This window comes from Chelonia mydas, chromosome 17 (genome assembly GCF_015237465.2).
Source record: "Chelonia mydas isolate rCheMyd1 chromosome 17, rCheMyd1.pri.v2, whole genome shotgun sequence".
Classification (NCBI taxonomy): domain Eukaryota; kingdom Metazoa; phylum Chordata; order Testudines; family Cheloniidae; genus Chelonia; species Chelonia mydas.
Genome location: NC_051257.2, coordinates 9244020 through 9256466, shown reverse-complemented (window position 1 = coordinate 9256466; position 12447 = coordinate 9244020). Strand labels below are relative to the sequence as shown.

The following is a 12447-nucleotide window of genomic DNA, read 5'->3' as shown; positions in this document are numbered from 1 at the left end:
CAGGGGGGGTGTCAGGAAAGCAGAGCTCCCCCCCAGGCTCAGTGACAGGGCAGGGGGGGTGTCAGGAAAGCAGAGCTCCCCCCCAGGCTCAGTGACAGGGCAGGGGGGGTGTCAGGAAAGCAGAGCTCCCCCCCAGGCTCAGTGACAGGGCAGGGGGGGTGTCAGGAAAGCAGAGCTCCCCCCCAGGCTCAGTGACAGGGCAGGGGGGGTGTCAGGAAAGCAGAGCTCCCCCGAGGCTCAGTGACAGGGCAGGGGGGGTGTCAGGAAAGCAGAGCTCCCCCCCAGGCTCAGTGACAGGGCAGGGGGGGTGTCAGGAAAGCAGAGCTCCCCCCCAGGCTCAGTGACAGGGCAGCGGGGGGGTGTTAAGAGATCAGAGCCTCCCCCCACAGTTGGTGACGGGGCTCCAGGAGAGAATCAGAGCCTCACCCCCAGACTCGGTGACGGCGGGGGGGGTGTATGTGTGTGTGAGGAAAGCAGAGCTCCCTCCCAGGGTCAGTGACAGGGCAGGAGGACACAATCCTAGTTTATTTCTCCCCCGTCCCCATTTAGACGCATGCGCACTGTCCTTTCCGTTATCCCACGCATGCCCCCCCCTTGCCGGTCCACGGCGCACGCGCAACTTCCCCTTTCCCGCATGCGCGCTGAGGGTTGGCTCCCGCTCTCGCAGCGCAGGCGTGCAGGCCCTGCTCATGCGCTTTCCAAACGCCCCCCCCCCCCAGTCCCCGGCCGCGCGTTCGGCTGCTGCCTGGGCTGGCGGTGGGGGCGGACTGGGCTCCTGCTTCCGGTGGGGTGTCATGGCGGCCTCGGAGCTCTGATGGCTGCGGGGAGCTGAGGAGCCGAGACCTAGCCCGGGACCCAGAGACCCTCCCCGCCCCGGCAGGCGGCGGGACATGGCGGCCCACAAGCCGGTGGAGTGGGTGCAGGCCGTGGTGAACCGCTTCGACGAGCAGGTAACGGGAGGGAAGGAAGGAAGGAGGGGGCCGCCGGGGGGCGGGGGCCTGCTCCCGACGTGGGCTGAGGGGGCCGTGGGAGGATGGGGGCCTGGGAGGGGGGAGCGGCCTCCCCAGGGGAAGGGTGGGGGCGAGGGCCGTGCCCGCTCCGTGGGCTGGGGGCGCCGCTCCCCTCTTGGGGCAGGGGCCTGCTCTCTCTATGGACTGGGGCGGGGGGCTGCTTCCGGCTTCCTTCCCCGCTTCTCAGCGCTGTGGAGGGGGATGGGGTTGTCGTTTCCTTGCTCTCCCCCCCCTCTTTCCTCCCCCAGCGCCCGGGCTGGGGTGACCGAGGGTGGGGAGTGGGAGGGAGGCGCTATAGGGTGCCTCTCTTCTGGGGTGGAGGGGATCTGGGGGGCTGCTCCACATTGCACTGGGCATAGACCTGGGGCGGGAGGGGCAATATTTAGTGGGGGCTGTTCCTACCTAGTTTAGGCTCCGTGGGAGACGGTATGAAGGGCTGCTGCTTTCTTCCCCTTCACAGATTGGGGGGACGGGCAGCAGTGATTCCCCCCCCCCCCCAGTGGTTAGATACGGCCACTATGATCGGCAGAGTGTTTACGGGAGGGTGGGGCCTGGGTACTTCTTGCTTGTCCATCCCAGTCTCCAAATCATCTTATCCCCTTACTGGTGAAATTGCCTCCCACTCATTTCCGGATGGATGATCCCAGCCCCGATGGTGGGGTGGCTCCCCTGGGTTATATGGTCATTTTCATTGTTAGTTTCCTCTAAATACAAAGGGGGGCAGGGGTGGCTATCTCAGTTGTTCTTTTCCTTGTCAGTTCCATCCCCAGACCCTCTGAAAAATCACCTAAAGTTTTTGCTCAGTGTTAATTTTTATTTATTTAACTTGTCTCATTGTCATTGAGAGAGAGGGGGGATTAAAGATTCAAAAGTGAGGAGTTTGGGGAGGGATAAAGTGAATGTTTATATTAAACTGCATCCCAGTCAATTGGAAACAGCAAACAAAGGCAGCTGGGTTGGGGGAGGGTCCCGGGTGTATATATTGTTTCAGTGTTAGGCTTTTCTCCTTCGTTATAAGAGTCAATGCCTTTGGAAGGGATTTTCACTGAAGGTTTTGTGGGTGGAAGGAAGAGCAATTTCTTGGTCTGGGGCTTGTGACTGTGTGTATTTCTCTGATCCACATGGCGAGACTGCTCATTGGGACTACATGGCTGCACAGACATTCCCAGTTGATCTCAATGTTAGTTCTTAGACTGCACATTCCTTTCTCTTCCCCCAAATGCCTTTCTGACATGTAAGCCAGGACTTGGTTTAGGTTGACTCATTTGTTTCTTTGTTTTCTCCTTTTGCTGTACTTGAATAGATCCTTCCTGTGATTGGGGGGAGAGTATAAGATACCCCACTGTGTATACTTATCCATAGTAAACATGAAGCTGATTATGGAGGTTGAATTCTGTTCATCTGCCTTGGCTCTAAATATTTCTTAGCAGTATTGTCTAGTGCTGGTAACCTGCAGAAAAGATTGGTGGCCTGTAAAGATAAGACTTTCGCTTTTACCTTTCTTTTAAAAACAGATATGAATATAGTTTCTTTGCAAGAAAATCTTTGTGCTTCTCTTTAATTTTTTTTGAGCAGTCAATATGATGAGGATTTTTTATAATTATAATGTAGCATGCTTCGGAGCCTGTTATTTTGCACAGTAAACTCCTTTTTGGATTACCTTGAATCACAGAGCTTTTATTTTCAGTAAGTTTAAAAGGAATGGTACTAATTATGCTCCCAGTAATGCAAGAAAACATTTCTTTGTGTACTGGTGTTAAAAGGCCTTAGGCTTTATCGTTTGTTTTGTTATATACATTGTGGAATTGGGCTTGCCAACATCTGTTAGGAGTTAAGGACTTGATCTTTTTAAACAAGTATTTTCTCATACACTTTATGGAATAATTAAGGGTAGGTATACAAGAGGAATCCTTTCCTACTTCCTTAGAAACAAAGCCCTTCAATTGTGAGTTAGCTGGAATACTGGAGTTACAGTTCTGTTGAAAAAATACTAAAGAGAATGTTAATTGCAATTGTCTTCCAGTTTGCATGATAGGTATGCCTTACAGGACTATAGAAATCAATTCATTGCATAATTCCCATCTGTTTTAAGAAGCTTATAGTTATTGTTTTTTCACAAATTTGATAAGACACTTAGGAATAAAGCAAAGAGGCCTCGATGATACACTAATATTCTGAAACTTTTTGAAATATTATGCTGAAAAATATTTCCCCTTTCCACCTTACTTTATTTCATGTTGAGGTTTTCAAGTTTTGAGATTTCTTCTTATTTGCTTTGCCCATTCTGAGAGTGATCTTCACGTTGGAAAGATGACTTTGGAATGCAGATCAGAGTAAACCTGTTAGGGTATTCTTACTCCTTAACTTTCTTTTAGGTATTACTTATGAATTGTGGATGGATAATAAGCCAGTCCCTGAACTGCTACTAAAACAGCTATGTGAATGACCAGCCAATAATGGTACAACAGTGAACACTGATCCCCTGGTTGCATCTTTGACTGCCCAGCAGCTGCTAATTTGAGAAGCCAGTTCAAATTACTCTTCAGTGAAGTACAGTGCCTGTAGTCCAATGCATACAATCCTCACTTCCTTTTTTACAGTGCTAGTAATGCATTTTCAGGTTTCTTTACTTCTGTGTGCAGGAAGTTTTGATATCATCGTTGAACGAGGTGAACTAACATTGCATATTATACCAGGAGTATGTTTCTGTTACTGACTAAAAAGGAAAACTCTTGTTTGAAACAGCAAAATATTATTTGCTCAGGTTTTGTTTTAAAAATTTACAAAATAGGATTTCAGTGACAGACAGATGTAGTTACCCAGACAGTGTTTCCATTCGTTTGTAAAAAGTCCGGTATTATTATTTCAAAGTGACTAAAACAGTATTTTATTGAGCAGTCAGGACTAATTTATATTAAAGAAACAAAACAAAAAAAATCAGAGCAAACTTGTCAGCTCTTGTTTATTTTCATAAATGTTTTGCTAACCAGAACACCTGTTGTGGGTATGATTCTGTATGATTAAAATGACTGGCAAGTGTGGGTTGGCATTGTAGGTCAGTCAACATCTGGCTGCTGAATACATTTTTCAGAGCTGTGTGCTGCTCCCTCCCACCCCCAATCATCTTTGATTTTCAGATACTGTAATGTGGTCTACTTCAAGATACCCTTGAAGACCACCTGGAGGCTTCAGCTGGTGCAGAAAGCAACTTCTCATCACATGAGTGGGGCCAGGACATAGCGGAGTACATAGTGCTGAGATTTCAGGAGTATGCTGACTTCCGATTTGTTAGAAATTTTTATTACCTGAGTGGTCTAGGACTCAGATATGAGATGACTCTCTCTCAATTCTCCATTGCAGTAATTGAGATTGGCTGGAATGCTATGGTAAAACTATCCAGGTTTGACAGCAGCGCTTTCATGTCAAGCCATCTCTTCCTTTGTAATTTTCTCCTCTTGGTGGTCTGCCAGAGCCCAAGTTGGGCAAGCTTCAGGCCCAGATGTAAGGCTCATTCATTTTGCTTAGTATTGGATTGTTTTGTTTTGCATCTTATTTGGGTATCTTTCTAGTTTTTGTTTGGTATATATTTAAGATTTGGTCTCCTAAGGCCTACTGGTGACTGGCAAGCAGTTTTAGGGTGGAGTATATCATTTGTATCTTCCATGTTTTTGTAACTTAAAGCACCTCTAATCACTACAGGTGCAATAACCATTAATAAGCAAGCAAAAATATTCCAAAACATAATAAGGCCTCCCTAAAATCAATGAATTTTAGGACTTTCCTATAGAAAAGTCAGTCTACTTTTGAATTTTAATTTTTTAAAATATTTTCATAGCATTTTTTTTAGAGCATATCACATTTTAGGTAGATTGGGGAGACCTATTTGACCTAATAGGTTTTCCCTCTAACAGAATAATGGCAGCCCCATTACTTGAAGCATTTAAAACTAGACTATTAAGCCCTACCAAGTATAAGTACGGGCACAATCCTGGCAGTAGGATGGGTTAGAAGAATCAAGCGACTTCTTTCTCTCTGTAACATAAATTAAGGAAAGAAACCCTTTATTAAATGGATTATAGTTAAATGGACACTGTCAACTATAGTCCCACATTTCTAGTGTTTAAAAATGAGCTTTTATGAAACTCAGAATTAACAGAATTAAGAGTTGTTTTAAAGCAAATAAATATCATCTTGTTGTTTTTGAAATCCGTCACAGCACCAAGAATATGAAAGTGAACCTGATTTCATGGATTAATTTTTCATTATTTTTTGCATCTCAGCAAAGTGACCACAAATAGTAACAAACGACATGTGAAAACATTCCAAGAAAACTCAGCTCCTCAGGCACAATGGAACTTTCTACCATAAAGGTAAAGCTTGTCTGTGTCGAATGCAGAACTTTCTTGGAGGTTGTTCTCAGACTGGAACGAACTCGTCTAGGAGCTAAGGACCATCACAAACCCTCACTTTTTATGCCAACTGCAAAGCGCACTTCTTCAACCTGTTTTCTCTAACATAAACACAGAGCAGCATGGACATTTAAAAACGAGCCCCAACCCAAAATGCTTCACTTCACACACACAAGTCTCCCCCTGGGGAGAAGATAGGAGACACTGTTCCGCACATGATAGACTTGTGTTAGTCACCTCACTTAATGTGCTGCTGGAAAGTCCTTAGATGCTACAGTGATCATGGCAATGTAAGAACCTACGTAGAATAGAATAAGTTTGTGTTAGTATATATAGCTAAAGATAACATCTGTTTACAGCATAAAACTTTAAGTTGTCCCTTTTATTAAAATTCTTACTAAGAAGTAGAACAAAGTAGTATTTTCTGAAGTCCATTGTTTTTTGCCACGTACTATCTTGCAAGATTATTTTACTGAACCATGAGCTCTCAGGGCCTGATCCTCTGTCCATTTATAGTTGGTGGAAAGACACCCATTGACATTATGGGCTTTCGATCAGTCCCAGACAACACTGATACTGACTGAAGGAGAGTGCTTTTTATCTCTTCCCCTCTGAGTCCAAAACACCCATGTGTTGCCATAAAATCTGTTTGTGTAGATCCTTCTGTAAAAGGGGAATAAGCAGATGTTTTCAAATGTATATATGCGTGCTGTTAAGGATTGTCATTACTGCATTTCCACTAGAAATTTTCTTTCCAGATGTCAGTACCTTTATTTGAAGGGGGAGGAGAGAGACTGCAGCCAGCTTATACTTGAAGAGGGGCTTGGAGTTGAATCTTGAACACACTTGAATTTGTTTATTTTCAAAAAGTTTTCTGCTGAAAAACTTGTTTTCAGAAGATCCTACTTATAATATCCATTCTATTTGACTATTGTGTCATGGGCCTAGCAATAGTGAACTTTGTGATTACTTTCATTAAAAAAAAAAAAAAAAATTAGTGTTTGTGAATTTACTGGTTTATAGTTCAGAGCTTTTACCAGGCTGCATTTAGTATGTCCACTTTTTAATCCTTGAAATTCTGTGAAGTGTATGCTGGCGTTCATGCAAAAGTTGAAATGGTCACTTTTTCCATTTAAAGTGTTAATGGACTTTATGCATGTCTCAGGAACACTGAAAGTAAAGGTGTTAAAGATAAACTTTTGTTAAAATGAAATAATTAAACCTTGTCTTTATTCCAAATATCAGTTAATAAAGAAACTTTCATGGTTCTTTGTTTATCTGTCTAAAACTGGTAGAATGGAATATCTTGGAAATGCGTGATCAAGACAATCAATGCTATCAATTTCTAATTAGATACAGTTGCTATCAATGTCCACGTTTTAGGAAAAGGATTTTATGTTTTTGTGTATTTAAACAAGAGTATGTGGAACTAATGCAAATGTTTCTTTGGCACACTTAAAAAAGATATTTATTTTCTTAATAACTTGACATCTGCATAGCAGAGGAGAGACCCTTAGCTAAGGTGTCTGAGGATATAGGCCCTTCTTCCTCTAATGGGATGCCACTCCCCAAAATATTAGTCTTGTATGCTGTCAGAGACCACACTGCTCTGCCCAGTGCAACAGCTATGTAAGTTCTTTAGTAGAATCTGCTTTTAAGTCTTAAAGCCATCTTTCAGGATCTAACTGTAGAGATCCTATTAAGTATGTTTTTAAATGCCTTTTTATATCTGTTTACTTTCTCTTCTGTAAATTGCCAATAAACACTTAAATTGGTTTTTCACTATTAAATCTGAGAAGTTACTGCCTGGCACTTTTGAAAGGAATGAAGTGCTGCCCTTGCTAGAGGAGACAGGTAAAAAAGTGAGTGCATGTGGACAGGGTCAAAGGCACAGAGAAAGTTGTGATCATCCTCTAGAGCAACATGGCAGACCATGTGGTATATACCATTGTAGATACAAAATAGGCCAGATGATCTGAGGCTACCAGGCACCCTTGTGGAACAGTTGTTAATTTATAGCACATTAATGCTTAAAGCCTTCAGTAAACTACCATGTGACATTCTGTGGGGATGTGGAAAAAGGTATTGAAATGGCATTCTAGGAGTATTTTCTAAGATACCAGTAGTAGGCAGTTTATGCTGCTCAGCATCTGTGAATCTGACTAACTTTATTCTTTAAATAACATATTTCTGTGAAGGGGTTTTGAACTTTTATTTTTTATAAAGCCAAAGTTGGAAGAACCTCATATCGCTTTCCTTTTGCAGTTTGCAAGGGGAATGTGCATCTCCTGCATAATTAAAATAAGAAACAAAATCTGTTGAAAACTTAGTTTAAAAGTGGAGAATAAGTGGTTTGACTTTGTTTGCATGCTTCTATTTTCTTGAGACTTGGTTTCCAACTCCAGTGCTTTTCAAGATTTATATATTTTGTTTGTCTTTTGGAAGTGTAAAATAGAAAGCTGAAAGTCTAGTGACCCAGCGTAGACTGTACATTTTCCCCCGCCAATAGCAAATTTCTATTGTTATCTCTTAAGAATTGTTAGATTCTTGGACAGATTTGATAATGATAAAATAATCATAGCAAAGTCAGAAGAAACCTTAAATAGGTAGAAAGCATTTTAGAAGTTAGGTATGGAAATTCATTTGTGTACTGTTTACATTAGATTTACTTAAGTTGTCTACATGGTCAGAGTATAAGTTTTGATCATCGGAGAGCTTGCGTTAACAAGTAAGTCTATATAAAGATTCTTCAGCTTCTACCAATGAAGCTTGCAAGAGACTTGTGTATTTACTATACGTTGTGCTTTCTATGTTCTACATTGGTATATTAGAATAAAATATACTGGTTGAAAGTAGGATGTAAAATATCAAACGGTTAACCGATTAACAGATAAATATTAGTTTTATTAATATATTGCTAATATTAATATTATTAATAATAATATTGTTAATGTTTAAAGCAGATTGATAAAATAATTTTGTGACATTTTACATCCCTACTTGCGCTGTCGTTCCCTCGACCCAGCTGCACTCCCTACCTCCACATCTGAGCACACCATGTGCATTAACAAATCTGCCTCTTCCCTATCCTTTCCCCTCTCCCCACTCAGTGGCAGTGCCCAGGGCAGGACAAACCAAGCTGACCTTGCATGGCGGTGGCTTGGGAGCCCAGAACAGCGTGGACCAGGAGCGGTCAGAATGCGTTGTACTCTCGGGCTATCAGTGCTGGCTTCCAGGGTTGGGTGCCTCGCTCCCCGCCAGGAACCAGCACAGGGACCCTGGGTGGGCACATCCCCTCCCCTACAGACACGGGCCCCCTGCTCAGGGAGCAGCTGCTGCCTCCTGCTGCCCTGCCCCACCACCCCTGCAAGACCCCTCGTCCCCCCCAGGAGACTCCACTGAGCCCCTGGACACTGTCAGGGCCCAGGCCGCTGCTGGCTGCTGCTGTTGAGTGTGGCAGGCTGAGGGGGCGGGTGGTGCTGTAAACGATATTTACATCCCTAATTGAAAGACTGTACTCGGACTAGTTATTCATGGTTTGCTATCAAACTGGGAGGGTGTATCTAGTGAGGTCCCTTATGGATCAGTCCTGGTTCCAGTTGTACTCAATATTTTCATTAAGGACTCGAGTAATGGACTGGAGAGTGTGCCTACATTATATGAAGCTGGGAGGGGTTGCAAACACTTGGGAGACAGAATTATAATTTTCCAGGGTCATTTTGAATTCAACAGGATGATATTCCATAAAGAGAAATGCAAAGAAATGCACTTAGGAAGGAAAAATCAAATGGTCAACTACAAAATGGGGAATAACTGACTCAGCAGTATTAATACTGCAGAAAAGGATCTGGGGGTTATAGTGGATCACAAACTGAATGAGTCAACAATGTGTTGGAGATGCAAAAAAAGCTGCTAATCTGGGGTATATTAACAGGAGTGTCGTATGTAAGACATGGGATGTAATTGTCCCGCTCTATTCGGCACTGGTGAGGCCTCAGCTGTAGTACTGTGTCCAGTTCCGGGCACCACAGTTTAGGAATGATGTAGACAAATTGGAGGGAGTCCAGAAGAGCAATAAAAGTGATAAAAGGTTTGGAAAACCTGACCTATGAGGAAAGGTTTAAAAAAACAAAACAAAACTGGGCATGTATAGTCTTGAAAAAGAAGGCTGACGGGGGGAAGACTTGATAAGTCTTCAGATATGCTAAGGGCTGTTATAAAGAAGATGGTGATCAATTGTTACCCATATCCACTGAAGGTAGGATAAGAGGTAATAGGCTTAATCCTCAGCAAGGGAAATTTAGGTTAGATATTGGGGGAAAAAACTTTCTAACTATAAGGGTAGTTAAGCACTGGTACAGGCTTCCAGAGAATATGTGAAATCCCCATCATTGGAGGTGTGTAAGAACAGGTTGGACAAACACCTGTCAGGGATGGTCTAGGTTTACTTGGTCCTGCCTTCAGTGCAGCAGGCTGGACTTGATGACATCTTGAGGTCCCTTGTCGTCTTGCATTTCTGTTGTTCTAACATGGTTGTCAACACAACCTGGCATTTTATTGTTGAGACTTCTTTACAAAACTACTTTATGGCTTTTCCTTTTGGTTGCCTCCTGCAATGAGGTCCTATAAGGTTAAGAACTTGAAAGTTTGAATAGAAGGAAAACTACAGGTGTGACCCAGCTAGTGTCATCTTCCTATTTTTTCTGTCATAACCCTCATCTCCACTTCTCCATGGAACAGGACAAAATACTGAACTACCAGCAACGTCGTTCCTTTTATAGTGAGCAATTCAATATTCTTCTAGTTCTCTTGGGGCTTGTCTATACTCCATTTTTGTACTGATTTTAGCCATCTGTTTAGAAACAGATCTGATTAAATCAGCGCACGCCCCTACTGTGGATGCGGTTATAGTTTTACAAAGGTGATTATATTGATATTTATTTATTTACCAATATAGTTAAATTGATACAATAACTTATAGAGCATAAGAATTGTGCTTCTTCCAGAGTGCTACTGCTCTCCTCTTCAGATCAGTGAGGGCAACTGCTGCATTTGCTTAGATCAGTCTTCCTTTAGATTTGTGACTCTCCTAACCTTTGCCATTCTGTTATGTTTGGGCTTAAATATGTCCACTATGTAGCTTGGATTGGGTAGGTAGTAATGTGCAAGTTGTTAGTTTCAGGATTCAGTCTGAGGACATATCCTTCATGTTCTATTTTTCCCTTTTTCCTTATTTTCCTTATAATAATGAAAATAAAAGCGTTGTAGGAAGCCTCTTCCTTTAACCCTCAGGCAATACTTTTTGTATAATAAATATATTTAACTATAAGCATTTTGGTTTCACTTACTCCTGTAATGACATTAATACACTTATTTGCAATGTTATAGCTATGTTGGTTCCAGGATATGAGTCCCAAGATAGTTGGGGTAATATCTTTTAGTGGATCAACTTCTGTTGGTGAAAGAGACAAGCTTTCGAGCTACACAGAGCCCTTCTTCAGGTCTGGAGAAGGTAACCAAATTGTCTTGAGCTAAATGCAAGGTGGGACATACTGTAGGAGACCATTTAAAATGAAGAGGGCAATTGTTTATATTGTTATACTGCGCCATAAAATCAGTGTGTCTGTTAAGTCCATGGTTTTTAAGAGTCCAGCAGAGTTATGAATTTAAGTTCCCAGGCTCGCCTTTTATACAGGTTTCCTCTGAGGATGAAGACTGAGAGGTCAGATATGGAGTGATTGCTTTGTCAAAAGTACTTGCCCAGGGGTGATAGGCTGTTTTTGGTCTTTTATCATTTTTCTGTGTGAGTTGACTTGAGAGCATAGTGATTGTCAGATTTCACTTCAGGCATTTGGAGCACTGGATGAGGTATACCACATGTTGTGATAGGCATGTGTGGGACCCATGGATCTTGACAGGTGTGTCGCAGGGGTATTGATCATCAGGGATCCTAGTTTTCCACGATTAAAAAACTCTATAAAAATGTGTGTTTTTCAGTGATTAAAATGAAATGCTGAACTTCAGTTTCCCCTAGCCACAATAGAGAGCCCGGAGGCTCACTGCCCAGGGCTCGGGCCGTCAGCTCTGGTTCAATTAATATGCTGAGCCAGATAATGGAGACTCAGATAAACAGGGTTCTACTGTGTATGTTTTAATTTTTTCACAAAATGTAAAAACTAAAGATTCTCTGTTTAAAGAAATAAATACAAATTCTACATTTCTCCATGGTCAGCTGATTTCTAGGATCCCTGCTGATCATTGTAGCAGTGGAGATATATCTGCAGATTTTGCATCTGTTCTGGCAGGGTCTGGTGCTGCATTGAGTTTGGTGTATCCTGGTCTGTGGGGGGCTTGTTTCTGATGATGAGCTTGTTGAGACTGGGGAGTTGTTTAAAGGCCAGAAGAGGGGGTTCAGGAAAGATTGGTGCCAACCAATTTTTTCCCCTTAATTTTTCTTAGCTCTTAGTTTCTTAATGTTTTAAGAATGATCTACACTGAGAAGAGGGTTATTAAATAAATGACACTTGAGCTAGGTCTACACTATAAACTTACATTGGTATAACTAAGTCATTCAGGAGTGTGAAAAATCAACACCCTTTAGTGACAGTTATACCGACCTAACTTCCAATCAACTATGTCAACAGGAGGGCTTCTATCAACATAGCTACCACCTCTCATGGAAGTGGATTTAACTATATTCATGGGAGGAGCTCTCCTGGCATCTTCACTGAAGCGCGAGCAGCTGTACCACTGCAGTGTTTTAAGTGTAGACCCAGCCTTGACCATTACTGATTTAATTAGTTTGACATTTCTATGCTCAGTGTTTTGTGAAGTAGTGTTAGTTTATCAACATCTTTTGGCGTTGTATTCAACTCCAATAAGTTTAGCAATGAAAGAAACAACTTCAAGCTTTTTAGACCATGATAAAAATTCCCATTTTTAAGCCATCTCGCAAGTTCAAGTCAGCATGACATTAAAACAATCTAGCGCAAAGTGCTGACATTCTCCCAAGAAACTCGCAAAACTAA

General features: G+C 42.4%; 1 protein-coding gene across 4 annotated transcripts in view; it reads left to right on the top strand.

Moving 5' to 3' along the window:
* Positions 1-599: 599 nt before the first annotated feature.
* NF1 (neurofibromin 1) overlaps positions 600-12447 on the top strand; it is a 168051-nt gene continuing 156203 nt past the window's right edge. Inside the window, exon 1 of one of the 4 annotated variants that reach the window (XM_037880588.2) lies at positions 600-950. In XM_037880588.2, coding sequence (XP_037736516.1) covers positions 891-950 — 60 coding nt within the window. In that variant the 5' untranslated portion in view covers positions 600-890. The remainder of the gene's footprint in view (positions 951-12447) is intronic. The other 3 variants (XM_037880586.2, XM_037880587.2, XM_043531467.1) reach the window with 3 other exon arrangements.